The sequence below is a fragment of the Neopsephotus bourkii genome, unplaced genomic scaffold (assembly GCF_033783945.1).
Source record: "Neopsephotus bourkii isolate Nb327-2 ecotype Australia unplaced genomic scaffold, CSIRO-AGI_Nbou_v1 NB_379, whole genome shotgun sequence".
NCBI lineage: Eukaryota > Metazoa > Chordata > Aves > Psittaciformes > Psittacidae > Neopsephotus > Neopsephotus bourkii.
Window position 1 is genome coordinate 931,384 of NW_026900884.1, and position 20,526 is coordinate 951,909.

Sequence of the window (20,526 nt, forward strand, 5' to 3'; positions counted from 1 at the left end):
CTCTCCCTCCCAAGGTTAAATTGGTGCCAATTCATTGGTTTTTGAATAATTTCCTGCATTTGTAAAAAGGTGCATTGGGACTACATGAGTCTTTTAAAGTGTTTTTGACAGTAGATCCTGCTGTAGATACACTGCTATAGGTACGTTAGAAAACTCTGACTTGTATGCAAAGCATGATGTTTACAGTCTGCCTTTTGAGATTTTTACAGTGAAAGGTAGTTTAGGAATTGTGGGCAGAGCCACTTGCATATGGACAAAAGAGTGCTTTCTGTGAGTGGTGTCTACAATTTAGTTTTATTCTCGGTGGTTTTGAAAAAATACTGTTTACCATGGGTCTGCTTTTTGTAGATATGAGCCAGGGAACTGTGTTGAGTGTTCCTAAAGTGAAGGTTTACCCTAGACCTTTAGTACTGAGAATGAAGGAAAAGAACACCATTGCAGATTAAGGAAATACACGTAATATAAAAATCTAAATATACAAGTTAGCAAAAATTGCCTTTTTTTTCTTTTTTTGAATTGTACATGTTAAGACTTCCATCAATAATTTCATATAAGATCTGTCAGTATTATTCATGTTTTTTCAGGACAGTGTGCAGAAGTTACATATTTTAAATTGAGTAACATGAAAAAATATCTAGAGCACACAGTTAACTCATTTTGCACCATTATTTTTTCTTTTCCAGTTTTTAATTGTAACTGTTTACTACAATTTAAAATTATTTCCAACAAATGGTGAGTATTTAAGAGGATTGTTAAGAAATTGAGCTATACTATTCAAAGCAGAAATCCACTGGGGCTCACTGAAGTTCTTTCTAGATGCCTTTTCTGTAGCCGGAACAGTGTCTGAGACAAACAATTACAAAATTATACATGTTTTGGATTTTCCATCCTCTGCACTTCCGCCACCACCTCCAGCGTCATTTTCAGCTAAAAAACAGAGAAGGAAAGTAAAGTGAGTATTTTCTGTTATTTTTAGCTGCTCTAATTTCTTGTGAAAAGATGTTGCTTTTGTAATATCCGTATTATGTGTGTTTGACCTTCTGAAAATCGAGTGTGATTTCACTACTTGTCTGGGAAAATAGAAGATGAAACAATAACACATACTATATATACATATATGCATATAGTGTAGCAATTGATACCAACATTTCTTAAAGGACCAAACACACACTGAACCACTCTTACTGGAAAGTTTCAGTAGTTAAATATAGGTAAGTGTCCCACACATACAAAACTGAGGTATGTATACCATGCAAAAGAAATAAACTCATGATCAATATAAACTCCAAATCTACTTTTGAAGCCGATTACACAAAAACTTTAATTTGACCTAATTGTATAAACCTTTATCCAACCCTGTATGAATCCCTTTGTAATTACCAATTGAGAGAGACATTTCTTATGTTTGTCATCTATAGATACTGATTCTTTTACTGTCTCTCTCAAATGATTCCACAGATGTTCTTTGGTCATATTTAAGATTCTTTCAATGTAATAACTTTTGTTTCCAGGTTCATTTAAGTTAAGATACTGATATTAGAATTAAAACTTACATTTGAAAGCTGTGGATCACCATGTTACTAGGTCATTTTCGACCCTTTCCACCTGCATTGAAACATGTCACATAATCAGTGTCCTACCCTCTGTAATTTGTGGATATAATCAACACTATGTTACTAACTACATATTTTATTTTCTTAGTTTAATACTGTATTCTTAGTTTCTCTTCTGAACTTTCCACTGTAGTGGTTCAGCAAATATGTTTATTTTGTTTTCTGTCTGCTAAATGGCTAAGAATAGCCAGGTCAGTGTGATCTAGAGAAACCACCGTGGTTCAGCCTGTATCAAATTACTGTTTGTATGAACTGACTTAACAAACTCATATATTTACATGGCCTTGATTTGACAGTGTCAGATCTGTTCTTCACAAATGTGCATGGCCTCACTCACTCCAGTGCATGTTTAAAAAGATTCAAAATAATTCACTTACATTTTGTGATACCAGTTATAATATGCAAAGGCCAGATCCTTAGCTTCTGCAAGTCAGTCTGTCAGTGCTTGGCTGCTTAAGGTTCCTTGTGGGAAAATACTTCTTAAGTCAATGACTAAGTCATTCCAGAATACCCGTGTTGTAAGATGGTCCTAACTTTGAGTGAGAGTAGAAATATCTGACTCTCCTAAATGTAGAATTTAATTTTAAGAAGCTTATAGGATTTGACTTTATACTTTTTGCCAAGAAGCAAATGTATAAAGAGGTTTATGTGTAGGACTCAGGTGTTTTATGTTTTGTTTAGCTGGTATTTCTGTGAAATTCAGATGCTTAGATTCCAGTGTAAGAAAGGAGTACTTTGTGCATATTCACAACCAGCTAGATCTCAGCAATAAACTAAAATAAATAAGATTATATGGTTAATTGCAAAAAAAAAAAAGTCTTTAAAAATAAGTTTGGGAGACAATGGGGTGGCCATAATTTCTGTGAAAGCATGTGTAAGTTGTATCACAGTGCGAGCAGGCCAAAATACTACTTGTAAATTTATTACAATAGCAGTATTTGACTCTTTTTATTAAACTTCTCCTTTGAAAATTTACTTTGATTAAATTATATAACTAAAAAATTACTGTAACCACTTTGCAACGACTTTTTTTTTTTTTTTTTTTTTAGTCTAGTGTAATTTATTTTAGGAGCCAATAAGTCTCTAGTTCCACTTCACACTGACATTATATTGATGGGTGGCCTTGAGTATGTATGAAATGTGGAAAGTACTCACCTATTGCACACAGACACTGATTAACAAATTACTCAGTACTCGTGTTTTAAAGATATGAAACACACACTTAAACTAATTTTTCTTCTTCAAGCTGGCTGACAATAAATTATTCTGTAGTAAACCCATGAGGTTTTGTTTTAATCTCTGAACATTTTCAGTCATTTTAGCTGATTGGCAGAGCTGTTGACTTGCTCTTCCACATGAAATACAGAATAAAAATAACTGACTGACTTCACTCTTACACTTGAGCGATACGTTCTCGGTTCCTATAAAATCAGTTTCTTTTCTAGGTTATCTTACCCAGAGCCATATTTTAAATTTTAAGACTTGAGCTATCTTAGGAAGATCAGTGTTAAATTTGTAATATGAGAGAGTGTATTTCAGCCAAGAAACTGCATGTAGGAAACTTTATTTAAATTTGGAAGAGAGCTTGGGGTTTGCATTGATTTTTTAATGCTACAAATGAACACTGTCCTTTCCCAACTCTTTTCCTTACACTTTTCATTTTCAACTTAAAAGCGGTTGAGTATATTTGGGGCTGATGCCACACAGAATTTATAAATCTCTAGTATTTCAGGTGATTGCAGCATTCATAAATAAGTTTTTAATTACATTCAATTATAAGTCTTAAAAGAAATTTTACATTCCCTTCACTCTTGTTATGGTCCTGTTTTCTGTAATCCTGCAGTTTGTAAAATGAGGTCAGTGTACTGGATTTGTGTAGTCTTCCAAGTAAAGGTAAAGCTAATTGTCTAATTCAGAACTTGCATGCTATTAGTATGAAGTTTAACAGAATATTGCACAAGTGCACTACATGTGTGAATTTGAAAGAGAATATGTTGAATGCCTTACAAATATATATAAATGAAAACATTAGAAGCTACTTAACCTTTTTTTGCAGCTGCTTCTTCTTCCTTTTTCTTTTGTTCCTCAATGACCTTCATCTTCTCTTCATATTCATCAGCTCGTGTTTTCCATTCAACCCTGTTGTTTTGAAGACCATCAAACATAGGTGTAATTTCCTTGTGAAACCTTGAGAATTCCTGTACAAACAATTTAAATTAGTAAATTAGAAACCTGTAACACTGACAGTTTGTAAAGTCTGGATTTTTAAAATACTGCTGCTTTGCAGAAAGAACATTTAGTTTTCTTTCTTAAATCTAGTTCAGTATATATGCTAGATTAACTGATTTTATTTGATTTAACTTTTTTTCCAAGCACCTGTTCTATCTCTGGTAGTGGTGGTTTTGTAGAAGAGAAAAAATTATGAAAGAAATAGTGTGAGTACCAGCTGGTGCACATTTGAAAGTATGTTCTTGCCCACGCATGGTGGCCTATTATTGGAAATACCATGTTGGGAGAATAATGCCCTGTTGTGTACATAGAAGGATCTGAATTACACACTACACATTTTAGTATCTTCCCTAATCCCACATTTGATAGACTGAAACATACGATGCAACTATAACTATGATGCATGATATTTTATCATATGATTATCAGGATATAAAAAAATGTCTAGTATCCTATAGTAGATTCCAAGCAGGTGAAGATGTATCTGAAGACGCTGAAGTATAACATGTCACTTTTCTGTGTGACATTTTGGGATAATACTAAAAGCTAGTCAGGAATTAATAATGTTGGCATTTCAGTGCCTTACAGAAGATACAGAATATCTGTATTTCCACAATATTATAGGTTTTTCCTATTCCCTTTGCTGTGCCATTAACAGCTTTCTGTAACCATCTATATGTTGCATAGTTAGATTAAATGGGACTGTGAAGAATCAGACTGGGCTCTCTAACTCAGTCTTTCAAAGTAGTAAAAAAACCTCAGTGCCCTCAAGTTTCACTGAGATATTCACTTTTTATGCATTTGCTTCACATCTCTTGAATTTGATTTGTGGGAGCAATTCTTCTTTGTAACAAAAGACTGAAATATTGTGGTGGTTGTGATAGTTGTTTACCCTGTGACCAAAAGTCCTGCTCCTGTCTAGAGTTTTTCAACTGTAACAGTTTGTCACTAACCGTGCCATCAGAACTGCTGCAGTGGGAAAACAAACAAAAAAAAATAAAAATGTATTCTTACCTTGTACACAAATGTACACACAAAATCTATGAAACCAACTTGGAGCTTAGGAAGTTCATCTCCTTTGTTTCTGTCCATCATTGGCTAGAATGGAATAGTCGTAATTTAGGTTACATAGTTATCATGCTTTTTGTTTTAATGATCTAGTAAGCAACATGGCCTATTATCTAATGCATGTTTTAATGTCAGTTAATGTTGCTTAATACAGTTAAATTATTTAGTCCTTACGATTGGTTGTTGCTGCAGCACAGTTCGTTCCAGGTCACCTTGCTCCCAGAATTCATTTGCAACCATGAGGGCAACCTGAAAAATCACAATTCAGTGGAAGTATCAGCAGAAAGCAGGACATATAAATTAATAAATAAAAGAGACAAGCTTTTCAGAAAATGTGAAAATGTTGACTCAGAACTGGTGTATTACTTTTTACTACTTAAGTATTACTACCAGCTTCCCTTCCACAAAGAGAGAACCAATTTTCTGCTAGCTGCATTATCTCTGAGTAGTTTAAAAAGTTCCCCAGAAAGAGGGAATTTTGCTCAAGCACAATATGATTCCACTGTTTAATTCCTGTACAGATAGTCAAGCATTTCTTTCAAGAATTACAGATACCCTCTGGTGTACTTAAGGCTTTTTCCAGCAGATTATCTCTGTTGATATTATGGTGCATGCTGAATGTATGATAGATCATTGTCAACAGGAACAAGGCAATATTGACAATAGTCTTCTAGTACTTGTAATGTGTATTAGTTAGAAGGCCTCAGAAGCATCTTAGAGTTGTATTTTCATTATGCATTATTAAAACCTATTCCTGTAAGGCTGAGCGATGAGTGTGATGGTCAGTGCTGGAGTACTTGAAATACTTATGTACAAAGCAGTGTCACACTGTATTACAGAATTTAATTTTAGCATGTTTACGCTGCTTTGCAAAGGCACCAAGACGTACAGAATAGACACAATTCAAATTGTTCTGTTGGTAAATCTGTACCTTAAAAATATCTGGAAAATAGCGGAAGTTGGATAGCACAAAAATAGCTGAGTGATATTTAAGGGTAGCTAGACAGCTAACAGAATCAAGGATGCCAGTTTTAGCTGAAGGACAAGTAGAGAAGAGTGGAACAACTGTAAAGTGGTTGGGGATAGACATCATGGAATCCTTACACTCTCAGTGACAGAAAAATAGAGGTTGTTTTCTAGAAACATAGTTGAATACATATATTAAATATCAGCTGATAATTTTTTTTATGGTTGTGCACCAAATAGGCAATAAAATAGATGGAAATGTAGTCCTGGTTATTAAAAAACTACCTACCTTACTTTGCACTTCCCAAGGCTTGGTTATTGCAGACAGATCACATCCAGTCATCATCATAGCCCTTTGAAAACATAGGAGTGTAGTTAGGATGAGAATAGGAAAAAAGAAAGGTCTAGATTTTTTTGTAAGGAATTTACATACCTGAGATGCAAATGGATGCACATTTTGCACATTCTGAGATCTATTTCTAATTTAAAATCATTGCTATGCTCATCATTGGACAATAACACCAGGTCTTGATGTACATGTTTAAATGTCCGAATTCTTTTGAAATCAGGTCTAGATAACAAATTGAATGAAGAGTAAAATATTAACCACGTACATGATGACTTCTTTTTTGGTTGGGTCAATAGATATATATTTAATTGCTTCCTCTTCTGTTTCCATTTTTTCAATTGCATCCACAATCTTTTGAAACATAGTTCTTTTCCTATTAAAACATAACAGTGAACCATATATTAGAGAACAAAAGTTCCTGCATTAAAAATGGAAGTAGAAAACCATATTCCTGATACTTATGCTTTTCCAAAGTAGCATCCTTATAGTAGTGATATCAAAGTGACACATTCTTGCGATTGAATTCAAACTTTTCAGGTAGCCTCCCACATTTAGATTTTGCTATATACCACTGACGTGTAAGGTATTATGTCAGAACTCATTATGAAGAAACAAATTACTAATTTCCTAATTCTTCATATTAAAATATTTGAGCTGACATTTGTATTTTTTTTTAGTATTACATGTTTGTTACTTCCTGTAACATAATGAAGTGGGAAAAGAGAAGCAAATATTAATGTTCTTCCACTCCCTCACCTCAAAAATCCAAAGAAGTGCTAAGACCTGACTGAGAAGAACTTTCAAAAATATAGATGTGTCTTGCTATTGCTTAATAGATCTTCTGACTTGCATTTAGTAAATAATTAAATAATTAAATAATGGAATTAATCTTCATTAAAATTTAATAACTGTTGCTGAATAACTTACTGAATTGTTTCCTGTCTCTTGTGTTTAAATTGTCTCGGTCATAGGACAATTAGACGAAACCAAAATGCTTCAAATACCTTTAAGGAAAATACCCATTACAAAAGTACTTTAAGTCAGTAATTTAGGACTAGGATGGATGATTTGATATTTGGAGGTTTTGGCATCTTTAGCACTGGGATCAGTTGATGTCTGCAGTATTATGGTACGCTAAATATCACACATGCACAGTTAAGCTACAGAATCCACACTTGTGAAATACAGTGCTGTGACTAAAAGCATATTGGAATAACCTTCTAAATGTATACTAAGTATTATATACATTTATGCGTTCTCATATTTTAACGCTTATAATGAATCTATATCTTAGTTTTTTACAAGAATTAGACTTGCTAACAATTTTAAATATAGCTTTGTACTCTATGTATAAATAACTAAGAACTACAGTTATAAATTCTATAGGACTTTTTTTCAGTAGGAAGTTACACAGAATTTTGTACTTACTTGAAATACAAAGCCAAGTCGGTTGCTATTATCGCAACTTCAAATAAGTGTAGAACAGTTTCGAACTGGCGCTTATTCAGGTTCTGGAAGATGTTTAAGCTCTGCAAGATGGAAAGTTTACCAATTCAATTCATAATATAATACTGTCTTTCGTTTGTCCTAGTTGTCTCATGGAATGGTGTAACAAAATTGGCCAACTGCATTCCCTAAGTGAAAATAATGCTACAAATGAAAAATCAGTCGATTGTTAAATACGGCCCCTATTCACAGCTAATAAATGGCTAAATAACCTCTATGATCAGTGGGTGAATCTATGATGCAGCCCGCAGAGGCTGCACAAATAAATAAATCCACAGTGTCTCATACAGATGTAAGTCCTGCTATTGCCATATACAAATTAAAACCAAGGAAACCACCTGTCTTCCACGTAATTAGTAAAGAAGTGGCAGTTCTTCACCATTTCTTGACAGTTCATATTCCACAAACCTAGACTTTTTTCCTAGACTTTTTAAAGCTTCACAGTAGAAACCTTTTCCTCCTGTTAGCCTGTGTTGGCACAATTGCCTGCAGTGGTATTAGGGATCTAGAACAGGAAGTGCAGTGTCCTCTCCCTCAGGCAAAGGGAATTAGAGCATCACACAGTATTTTTCTCAGGGTTCTGGTTTTACTTCCTTCCATTAACTAAGGGGACAATAAATGTGAGAGCATGGGGCCCAGCAATGCCTCTGTTGAGAGCCTCCAGAGGTCTTGACAACTGCTCCAGCAAAGAGCAGGCGTTAGTCCCTCGCATCACATTTGAAAACATAAAACGTACATTGCCATCAATAAAGATAAAGGTGGTTTATATCACAAATCTTGTGGGGGTTTATGATCATTGTGCTGCTGGTTAATGTAAGGATTTATTCTGTGGCCTCATGAGGTCAGGAAGTAGCAACAGCACAGGGATTAGAAAATGAAAAATGAGGGTGGAAATGGCTGCTTGCCATGCTGCTGCGAACAAGTGGGATGGAAGTGGCACATGTGTTTAAGTCTTGTCTGTTAAGCCTCCTATTTCCTCACAAAATACGTAGTAAAAGTTGTAGTCTCGTCCCTTGTAGCCAGGACAGAGCCAAGCGCTGCTGAGGGGAAGCATGGCTGACCCCCACTGCAGGAGCTTGGCTCTGGGAACAGAAGACCCTGGCAGGCTGCGCTGCCGCCATTTTGTTGAGACTGTGGTGGGGAATCTTACCCCTGTGATTGCTGGGGATGGACAGCTGAGGGTACCTGCCTGATTCAGGGAAGACTGGTAATGGGAGCTGCAGCAAAGCCTCATGACACCTTAACAAAGTCAGGTCTGTGTGGGGTTCTGGCCTGGGGGTAAGGGGACCTTCCATAGACATGTGTACCCCTGTGTTCCTCAGATGCCGGGGCCAGCAGCCGAACTCAGGCCTCATGAACTAGGGGCAGCAGTTTAATGACAGCATGTAGGTATTGTATTTTCTGTTTTGGTTTCAACATCAACTGTTTTGTAAGTGGAAAGAACCTGAGGAGTGAGGCCCAGAGGAAAAACTTTTCTGTCTTAAGTCTATTTCTAGTGGAATTACTGATGTTTGTCTAAGAGTGGACAATACATAAGAAATTTACTTAAACTTCAAATTCTAACATAATTTCTTAATCTGGGCCTAGAAGGATGAATAAGTCATGGTGAAATTTGGAGTATCATAACTTCATTGGATCTTTTGTGTTGATCGATGTAAGCAGAAGGTTCACGCAGACATACCTCATCTTGCAGTAGGGTTTTACTGTACTCTAGGTGATGTCTTTCTAAAATGGAAGAGCCGTGAAGTTTTGCCAGTGGAGCAGCTGACCTGTTGAAAAAGAAGCAAATCTTAATAGTGTTCTATATTAGAGGTAATAATTTTGATTCAGGATTCAGATTGTTCAGATTTCATTTTAAAATGCTTCATGTTCAGTAGTTTATATATCTTAACCATTGGTGTGATGCAGAGCAAAAAAACCTCCACTTGCTTGCATTCTCTCCCTCTTCCCTCTGTGACTAAGTAATGATGGAAATTGGAGAGGACCAGTTCAGTGGCCGCTAAAGTCAAAGGCATGGTTAGATGCCTTAAAACCTGTATTTTTTAACACATGCCTCTGTTTCATCTTGCATGTTCAGTTTTGCTGTTTGTTTAACCTACACACCTTCTGTATACTTTAAAGGTAGCCTTTTCCATCTTTTAGTATTTATTCTTTGGCATAGCTTTTGAACTCTGTAATGTATGTGGCCAAATCCACTGTGATTCTAATTTGTGAATCTAACTGTAAATTAAATCTGAAGTAACAGTATAATGGAGTTTAATTCCTCTAATGCCCTTGGTCTCCTCCCTTCCCCCAAAATCACCGTTTTATGGATGGCACAAATCCTGACAGCTCAGGTGTGTTCAGACATCACAGATCTGAAAGCATCACTCTGACTTTGGGCTAAGAGAAAATTCTGTGTCAGATTATGGTAGTGGGAGGCTAGTATAAGTATCCTATCTACATAGGCTCCAGGGCTTTCTGCATGTTTAGAAGTGTATTTTGCTGTGTTCTTCCCTTGGCTAATAACTCTGTTCCTCAGATAACCCAAGGCAGATTGCTACATGCTACCTGTATTTTCTGACTTGTGATTAGGACTGTCGTGGTAAAGCCTGATAACTTTTATAAATAGCCTTACTGCGTATGACCTCGTGTAGAGGGCTTTCAGCTAGGGAAGACCACAGTAGGAAGATTTTAAACCCCCGTTAAACTTGTTTGGATGAGAGGCAGTCTGCTGAATAAGAATCAGTGTCTCATTCTCTGTCTCCTACGTCAGCTGGAGAATCCCTGAGAATAATCAGAAAATCCCCTCGTGTTACTGCTCTAGCATGCAGGCTGAAATGCCTCTGCTGGGAGGAGTGTATGCAGGGTCAGAGGGGGAAGATGAATCATTCTGGAGATACAGTTAATGGAGACTGTACTCAGAAAATTACGGTTATAATGTTCTGGTACATGTGACATTCAGCGAAAACTCTGTTCTCCAGCTAGCACATAGAAACAAGCCCTAACAGAACATGTAAAAGGATAAAAGGTAGATTGTTCATTTCAGGAGAAGAGTGGGTCTCACCATGATGTAAAGTTGTAATAAAGAGGTAAGTTTAAACCAAAATTAATTAGTACTGTTTTATAACAAGCATCAATATTTCATCAGAAACAAGGGGGGGGGGGGGGGGAATTGCAAAGAAATCCTTTAGCATATTTACTCAGAACAAAAAGGAGCATGAATAGCTAAGCTTAACCTCATGATGCATAACTTAACGGCATGTGGACCCAGTGACAAAGCACAAGCTCTTTAGCTGAGAATCCTGTACAACACAAGGAGCTTACACCTCAAGAAAGGACATACATCAGTAAGTAAACTGTGAGGGGAATGACATGGACAACTGAGCTAGTCAAATCAGACCATAGAAAAAGCAGAGAAAAAGAATGCATCTTAAATCCTGTCTCACTTTAAACTGGCCCTTGTTTATGCCGCATCCTGATTCCCTCTTCAGAAAACTGCTTATGCCCTGTCTTGACAAAAAAATAATCCAGTTAGGGATTTTAATTTACTTTTCTTATTTCTTTGTAGCCTGATGTGCATGAGGCTCTGCTAGAATCCAAGCATTGCTAGACCTTGGCTTCTCTTAAAAATGAATTGCAGATCCAGAAGACTCTTCTAAAATTCTGGTTTTGCATTTTGTCTTTGTATTACAGCTGTCATGGCAAATGCTCTGAGGCAGAAATCTTCAGTAGGATAAATGTTTAATCATGCCAGATGAGTATGGAATGTATATCCTAGATTTTTGCAAGTTCTGAAATAGTTTAGTTGGGGTTTTTTTTGTTTTATTTTTCATTTGCCATTAAAACTACTACATTTCTGTATGTTTGAATATTTGCACTTACTTCATTTGATACAAGTTATTGGTCCCTCTGTGATCAATATCATGGCAGAAAGCAGCAGCAACCATGGCAAAGGCTTCTAGATCAGTATAGTATTTCTTTATTTTGCCTGTCTGTAAAAGAAAAACAGACAATTTGGAGTGTGTACGCTCTTGAATTTTCCAGCTGGAACTGAAAGGAAAACAAAATGATGAATGAAAGGTTGATACTGGCAATATTACCATTAGCAGAGTAAACATGGTTTGTCCCACATTGAATCCATGTCGCCAGTTATGGTAAGTGATATCTCGATAACCCTTCCTGACTGTGTACATCCATCTTGTAAGGACCTGTTATGAGCAATAATGATGAAGACTTTGCTGTCAGTTGAAACTAAGTGATGGGATGGCTATAAAATTATTGTAATATATTATAGAATTACTGTAATAATAAGAAAATTCTATTAAAATAATGGCTTTTTATTGAATTCAACATGGAAACAGGAATTTTTTCTCAAGTAAATGCCTCTTGATTTAATTCCTTCTATGGCTCACACATTTTTAGGATTAGTTTTAAGTCTTTATGAAAATATGCAAATGTTTAATTAAGAAGGGAAGATTGATATCCATAGCAGTAATATTCTAGTACTGGCTACTTTTATCTTAAAGCATCTATAATCAGCTATTTTTTTCCTTCTATCTTAAAATAAATATTAACAAGACAAAATAAATCAGACCTCAGCTGGGACTTTGAACTTTTCAACAACATTTATCTCAAAAAACAGTCGTATTCCACAAGTTATCAGGCCATGCTCTGTAACAGGGAAGTCACTGAAGCGAAATTCATACAGTTCTAAATCTTTTGGATCAGGTAATTCTTCCTTCTGAAAAGTCAAAAACACAATGTTTTTTTCTTGCAAGAAAACAGAAAAAACCTTTTGATTTTCTTTTCTGACTTCAGTAGAAATGTTGCCTAACAACAGTATGCTTACTGTATCTTCAAAGGCCTCAGGTTTTGGTACACACTAATGTATAGTAAGTTACGAAACACAGTCTCGATACTGCTGGCTTTCTGCTCAAAGATGATAAGTAAAAATCTTGACCAGATGGTATTATTTTCCTACTCTGAATTCCAACAAAATCTGTTGTGACTATCTCAACATTTCCTTAGTTCAGAAATCTCAGGCCTTGCAATTTTTCCTTCCTGTTACAAAAATCTGTGATTCTCTCTCTTTTAGCCTGGTCTTAAGGCTGCAGTTCATGTTTTTCACAAAGTTATTATGTGTTCTTCCCTATTGGATCTTATGAATAGTGATGAATATAGTGATCAAAACTAACCTGTCTGGAACAAAACATGTCATTTACTTTCTAGTGTGGTGGCTGGTGGCAATTCTGTCCTAGTAATTCCCTTTCTTAGCTTACAACAGTCTGTTCTGAAGAATCCTGACCACTGATGAGAGATCATGCCAGAAGTAGTGGACTGTGTTAAGTGCATAATCTTTTCCCATGTACTAAACTTCACCAGAAGCTGTCTGGATGCCAAGCAGAGATTTTTCTCTCCTGAAGAGCAGATACAGAACTTAAATCAGCTATTCCTTGTACTAAAGAACCTCCATAAAGCATACACTATGTCCTAAAATGCAGAGGATACAAAGGTTAATAAGTCTGTATTAAATTCCCTATTTTCTATACGTAATGTAGATTCACATTGATTAACTGCTAATAGCGATATTAGTGAATTGTTCTATAACACTTTTCATCTGTATATTCCAAAGCCTAGGGAAAGATATTTTAAAGAATGCACCCCAATCCAAGCAAGAATTAATTCAGGGAAGTCTTACAAAATGCTAAAAATAGATTGTGTGATCACAGTGACTCCCTTTCTTCATAGTAGTCTATAAATGAGCTCCATTTTGTAGAAAAAAGATGACTGAATGCATGCATGTATTTCAACCAGTAGTGCTGAACATCCAGAAGTATTTCCTTCTCCCTAGGATTTTCTTTTATATCTGCTCTGATCTGAGGTCAAGGACAAAGAAGCCTGGAGCAGTGGTGTTTTAAGACCCATTACTTTGTGAATCATCAGATCTAGAAACACCTGCTTTATCCCATTAGCTATCTGGGATTCCAGGTCTTATAATAGGATAAAGCATTTGCATGTAGGCCTGGCAGTGCAGAAGATATTAGACCTTTGAATTTGTAACTCCGTAATGTTGAAGGAACTCATTTTAATTGCTTTGGGAGATTTGAAAATTCATACCAGCATTATGTTTTTACATTTGGAGCCTCTACCATGATAATCAGTTGTTGCTCTACCAGTAGAGATATTTTATAACATTTAACTAATAATTTTTATAATTCTTCATGCAGCTAAATGAAATTTACTGTAAAAGGTATGTGAAGCTACACACCTTCTGAATTTTTGGTTTCACCACTTGTTAAGCTGTTTGAGCGTCTGTTTAGTGGGAGCCAGTAAAGCCTGAACACCACTGAGTTACAGCATGCACATACACATAACTAAAAATAGTTTGGTGAGATCTTTTCTCTATGCCTATGTCTGCATTAAAAAGTGCGGTATAATAGGAGAAAATACGTAAAGTGCTTGGTACTGGAAGTCAGCAGATGTATATTTGACCTTCTTTCTACAGCCTAGCTCTGTTTTGATCCATTAAAAGTGGAAGTTCATTCAGTGTTTTCCTGGAGCACATCTTTGAGTTTTATTTCAGATAAACTAAGCCAGTGCATTTGCTTGAGGACTGCTCCACAAGAAAAAAGTGAACTAACTGGGCACAAACAGGAATTTTCCTCCAAAAAGACACTCCCTTTCTAGACTGAAATACTAAGACAGCCAGAGGACTGTGCAGTCTGGGAAAGAAAGTGATTCTTTTTTTGTTTACTAGAAGCAGAGTTTTAGCTGATTAGGTCATATCTGTTTTACCAATGTGAAGTCACTGTGATGAAGTCTTTGGACTTCCCTATCAGAAGGAAATGCAGGAAAATAGATCTGGACACTCCTACACTGGACACTCCTACATGTTCTCTCTTATTCAGAATGAAAGTGAACATAAATCAAGATCCATTCTTTTACCTTCAAAATTAAATAAATTCAGTTATAGGTGTAGCACTGTCCCCATGGATATTTAAAGAAGTTAAGCATTTTAAATGTTAATTCATATATAACTGTTTCTATATACTCTGACTGTCCAAGTCATTTGACACATATTTGGTGCTGAGTGTTTCCCTTAGGTAACGGTGAGGTCTGCACGTAGAAGAACCAAAGAGGTTGAGGAGGTGTTACTAAATCAATTTCATCTAGCTTGTGGAACTGACAGCTAAAATCAGTTCTAGTAGTCAGCATTTGGCTATACGCAGCTTGTTCTAAAATGAGGACATATTACTATCTGATTTAAACACACCACTAGAATTGTCAGTTTAATGACTTACCAAAATCCTGATAAGATCCTTTGGGTCACACTCTTCTATACTATTTACATTTAATTTCTCCTTGTATTTCTACAAATAAAAGTGAGTAAGAAATTAATTTTTTACATAGCAAATTTCCTACTTTAATTTTGTGAGTGTGGATAGAAACTTACCAGTATAGATTCAACTTCAGAAGGGGTGGCCTTTGTCTGGTACATAAGCATTTCCTGAGCAATGTCTTTCCTGTTTTCAAGCTTGTTCATTTTGTCGTAAGTGTCAGTATTTAAAACAGACCACCCCAGAAACTGTGTGAGAGTCTGAAACAGAGGCAAGAAAAGTGGAGACGACACTGTAACAGTGAAGTTTGAATATACTTTTCTTAAACTCCGATTTCTGGTAGTGCTCTTTGAAAAGCATAACTCTACTTGTTAGAGGCCTTCATCTTCCATGAACAGGTCCTGTTAACACATGACAGCTTTTAATAGCACTGTTTGTCTCAACCTAGTAATTAAGGACTCATATTCCCACAGGACTTTGAGGCTGCTGAAGCTCAAGTTAGCTGAGTGGACTTGAATACGCTGCATAGCATCTTGTCCAAGTACATGCAATCCAGAGCTCTGTGGAAACTCCCATGATCACAGACACGATATCCATTGGCAAGCAACACGGCATACCTGACTACCCACTGCTAATTAGGAGATGCTGACCATCAATAAAAAGTCAGATTATTAAAACTATATCTGACTTTTGGTCTTTAGTAGAACTTAAACAATCTCTCATAAATTTCTGGGTTTATAAAGGGAAAATTTCTGATCCTTAAGAAACTGTATAGTGAAGCAGACAGATATTTGGTTAGATGGTAATACAGCCTATTGGAAAATTTTTAGACATTTTAAAATTACTTTTTACAATAATATTTTTATTAACATCACATGGCTCCTTACAGCCTTTAATCCCATTAAGCTTACTTCAATGATCTGTTCATCATACTCGTCAAAAGGTTTTCCATCTTTCCTATTGTAAAATGTTGCAACTCCAACAATTTCTTCTTTTTTGTTGACAATGGGCAATGACAGGACATTTTTGATAACCCATCCAGTCTCATCCACTGGTCCTTTCTGTGGGAAAGCCAAAGAACTAGATATGTATATTTCTTTCAAAGTAGTAATACAGCTATTGATATAGGCAATGTAACTCTGAGACCCATTCATCACAACTAAAGGGGTAATTATTTATGTAATCAACTGCATAACTAATTGGTGGAAAGCATTACCATATTTTTCTACAATATATTATTTTTAACATTACTGGAATTACCTGAAATGTGAAATACTCATCTGCTGGGGCATTCATCATGTTACAAATCTGCAGCATGAAGAAAAGGAGGCATTGTTTAAATAGAATATAAGGTGCACCAACACTTGGCCTGGTATTTTAAAAAGGTCTATTTATTCTCTAAGCTAACAATAATGAGCACACTAGCTAGCTATAGACATTAAAGCTGTTCCTATTAAATTACATGTGGATATTCTAACAGACATCATCCCAGAGTGCTTGCAGAAAAGTCCCTCATGTGTGATGTCATATAGTGCATAAACATAGGCATAATTGTTTCAATAAAATCACTTCAGGATTAAAATGGCACGGGGATTTATAGAAAGAAATAACTCAGTACTAAGGGCTCTATCCTTATCGCTATTATAAAAGCCATAGGATTACTAATAACTGTCATACATCACAACTTTGAATCATGTATATTGTCTACTCAAGGAAATTTTAGAACTGTGTATATGATGATTTTCTTATTTTGACATTTTTTGTGAGACTTGGCACACATGGAAAGTGATATCAGGTGCACATATTATTCCTCTGATGTCACCACAGAGGGAAATTTTCCTGATGTTCTGTCTGTTTATGCCAAGGCCTTGTCTCCATCCAGACTACTGATTTCACTTGGGAACCAATGACACAGGAAGTAGCATGGTATTTTTGTAGATGTTTTTGGTTGTGGGGAGGTTTAGGAGGTTTTTGTTCAATCAGAAGAACTGCATGAATGAAAACTTTTAGTTTTTACTTTTACTATGAACTTACAAATCCATTTTCAGCAACATATGTTGGCAGTCCACTGACAAGACTCCAGTGATCTGCTGGAGGTGACCTTTAGAGAGAGAATGAGATTAAACGATTTCTGCAATACAGACATTACTATTCTATCCCAGCAATATATCTAGTTACCACACATTCACAGGCTGCTAAGGAATACTCACGGAATGACTTTGATTTCTTCTTTTCCATGCAAAATATAGTCAATAATCTTATAAAAGTTGACTTCCTAAATTAAAAGAGGAAAACATGTAAGTGACCTGTACAACCTCAATTTTTGAAATTCAGATTCATAAAAAGAAAAATTAATATCCTCACTCGTCCATCAGGTGTCTTGGGGCCTTTGTAAGGCTCTGCCTCCCCCAGCCGGATTGGCCACTCGTCATAGAACTCCTGAGAAAATTAGACACAGGGTGTTCATAGATAACATGACATCTGCAGGTAGCAATTTTATTTTTCTTTCTCCATAGCTGTGCTATGGCCACATTTAAGACAATATTAAGAAAACATTGTGACATATATTCCAGGCAAGATATGTTTGGCAGTAAATTGCAGGCTAATCTGAAGCCTATCTCTGGATGGTTGTGCAGGTTAATTGTTGTTTTAAAAGGCAAATATTTTATAAAGCAATAATCAGACATGCATTTCTCTCTTCTGCCCTTTCTCACATGGAATTATTAAAATAATTTCAGAATTAGCCTTTTTGTTTATCGTGGTTTTATCCTTGCCATGCTTATGTTTTGCATGTAATTTTTTGTGACATTAGATTTTATAGAAATTACCCCAAAAGGTTAGAAAGCATGGTAGCTTTCTGCCTCAGAGAGACATGCACTAGAAATATGCGGACCAAATGAATTAGAAGGATGGATTTTGTAACTCAGAGTTTGGAGTAGGCAAAATGTTTGTTACCTTCTCTTTAGTCATGTCCAGCAGACCAACAGAGTATCTTTCACAGTTCAAGTACATTCTAATAGTATACAGTGCTTTGTGAAACTGCCGTTCAATGTCTGTTAGCTCTTCAAATACTTTGTTGGCAGACCACAAAAGCATCTATTTACAACAAAAGAGGAAGAGAGTAAATGTTCACAGCGGTAAGTAAACATGAGCATATGATTCCTAAGTATTCCAGAATAAGACACATAACTGTTAAAAAAAAAAAAATAGATGCTATCCTTACTTCAATAAGCTTGCAAGAACACAGAATAGTGGAAATAATAGCATTTTGACAAAAAAATGAAGTATTACAATTAATAAAATTTTCTCTACCTGACTTCTTCGGGATTCAATATTGTAGAGATATGTTATATGGTGATTTCTTAGGACCAAAGATATAAAATTGAGATATTTTTTAAAAACCTAAAAATGAGAAAAAACAAAAATGAGATAAAATATCAAATCAAGAGGTAGATTCACTCAAACTACTTGTTGAACTAACAATTGCATTGTTGTGTGACATTTGAGGTTATTACCTCTTCATCCTCTTTTGAGAACTCAGTGGCATTTAATTTGTTGAGTGCCATCACAACAGCAAGCACCTCTTTACCCTGCACAATTGGGGTTGCCAGCATATTGATTGTTGTGTAACCAGTTTTTTTGTCCAGAAAGTCAGAAAAATGGTTGTTCTGAAAGATAAAAAGAAAACCAAAACAAATGAAATACATAACAGTCAGTTACCACTCCAAGGGCAAACGATCATTTTGGTTGATAATTACTGTTTGCTATGAGCACAGTTTCACAGTGCAGTAGGTTTATACTCACAAAACCCCATTATCATTATGTAACTAAACCTTGCAGTTGTATGTACAAGCTTAACATAGCAATTAATAATGAATGTAGCTGCTGAAGTCAACTTCTGTGTAGATTTTTATTAGAATGAATAAATTAAAGATATGGCAAAATCTATAATAAAGGAAAGAGTAATTTGACTTTGAGGCTACCTCTAAGTCTAATACATATATGGTTTGTATGTAAGACAATTATTTCATAGCTATGTTAATATTTTGTTTTATTTCTGTAGATAAAATTCATTATACTGGCCCATCACACAACAACTGAAACTACCATCTGTCCTGAATGTATATGGCTAAAAATGCCTCTGGCAGAGAGGCATCCCAGCAGTTATTCATCTGGTGGAGCTCTTTCTTATTTCCTATCTGACAGACTCCCATTCATGCTGCTTCCAGCCCAACATACTCTTCTCATGAATGGGGAGTTGTAGGACTAGGGGGATCAGCACACAGAGCTGTTTTTGTTAGGTGGATGATCCTGTGGGAATGAGACCACGTGGCTAACGAATGAGCCACGGCTAATGAATGAGCCACAGCTAACTACCCCAGCTGTCCTCCCTGAGACCAAATGCTGAGAAGGGTTTAGTAAAAGCTATTTTTTTAATGTAAAAAATACCGGGGAGGTTGTTTATATTTCATGGAAATCTGTTTTATTTCTAAAACATTCTTGGTGCTTTCTTTGAAATGCTTTAGTGTTTTCGTCATTTAAAAAAATGGGATTTGAAATTTTTCAGGGAAATCTGTAAAAGGTTGTTGTGTTTTGTAATGTTCTTATGATAATATATCTAAATGAGCTGAGTTATGAGTTGGGTGATTAGAATCTATCAGTACATGCATACTGAGAACTTAAATGGTTCTACTAAGCAGCTAAAATAGCCAGACTGACTTCACTGAGCCTTTTCCATCCACTTGCATCTGCCGCTACTGACAAGTCAGTGCTCAGACTTCTTCAGACATGAGCACTCAAGTCTTCCTCTACAGTCAATGGCAGATTCTCCCTGAACTTCCTTTAACAGGTCTGCATCTCATTTCTCCAGGTGATGAGCGGTTAGTGCTGAAAGAGAATGTCAGGACATGGCGAGAGGCCTAGTAGTCAGATAGCCAGACTACATTATAACACCGTGGATAGGAATGGCAGCCAGCCAGGGAGGGGCCAAAGGAGTCCTGTTTTAAAGACATCCAACAACAACCAATATTCCGAAACCTTACCAATCCCCTGCTGTTAGCAAGTATTTGTGAACCCACTTACAAAGTTACTGACATGTTAACTGCATGTCTACCCGCAGAGCTGATGGATATTACTGCTATTAATTACTGTGTTAGCCTAGGCAGCCAAGATCTGCATGATGCATCTCAAGGCGTTATCCTTGCTGATGGGCTGGAGAATGTTGCAGGATGCTTCACAATGGAATTTCTTCTTTCAGAAATTATACATAAAACTACTTAAACATTTTCTGTTGTGAAATCCAGCAAGAAAAGACTAGGAAATGCCAGAACTAAAACTGTTCGTCTACTATTTGTATCTTCCTTCTTAATTTATTTTTTCATCTCTTCACTCTAGGAATTGTTTCTCGTATATGTTGAATTTATAGCATATACAACCCTGAGAAGGTAGACTGGATTTTATTACATGTTCAGAATAT

General features: G+C 35.9%; 1 protein-coding gene across 1 annotated transcript in view; it reads right to left on the reverse strand.

Annotated features, from left to right (window-relative positions):
• Positions 1-610: 610 nt before the first annotated feature.
• Positions 611-20,526, reverse strand: part of PDE6C (phosphodiesterase 6C) — a 29,393-nt gene continuing 9,477 nt past the window's right edge. The window contains exons 2-22 of the mRNA XM_061348980.1: positions 18,566-18,718; positions 18,363-18,452; positions 18,006-18,146; positions 17,415-17,489; positions 17,261-17,325; positions 17,085-17,151; positions 16,311-16,358; positions 15,962-16,111; positions 15,167-15,310; positions 15,015-15,083; positions 12,308-12,454; positions 11,814-11,921; positions 11,596-11,705; positions 9,413-9,500; positions 7,654-7,754; positions 6,491-6,598; positions 6,166-6,229; positions 5,085-5,159; positions 4,857-4,940; positions 3,658-3,811; positions 611-927 (exon numbers count right to left, since the gene is read on the reverse strand). Coding sequence (XP_061204964.1) covers positions 857-927; positions 3,658-3,811; positions 4,857-4,940; positions 5,085-5,159; positions 6,166-6,229; positions 6,491-6,598; positions 7,654-7,754; positions 9,413-9,500; positions 11,596-11,705; positions 11,814-11,921; positions 12,308-12,454; positions 15,015-15,083; positions 15,167-15,310; positions 15,962-16,111; positions 16,311-16,358; positions 17,085-17,151; positions 17,261-17,325; positions 17,415-17,489; positions 18,006-18,146; positions 18,363-18,452; positions 18,566-18,718 — 2,112 coding nt within the window. The 3' untranslated portion in view covers positions 611-856. The remainder of the gene's footprint in view (positions 928-3,657; positions 3,812-4,856; positions 4,941-5,084; positions 5,160-6,165; positions 6,230-6,490; positions 6,599-7,653; positions 7,755-9,412; positions 9,501-11,595; positions 11,706-11,813; positions 11,922-12,307; positions 12,455-15,014; positions 15,084-15,166; positions 15,311-15,961; positions 16,112-16,310; positions 16,359-17,084; positions 17,152-17,260; positions 17,326-17,414; positions 17,490-18,005; positions 18,147-18,362; positions 18,453-18,565; positions 18,719-20,526) is intronic.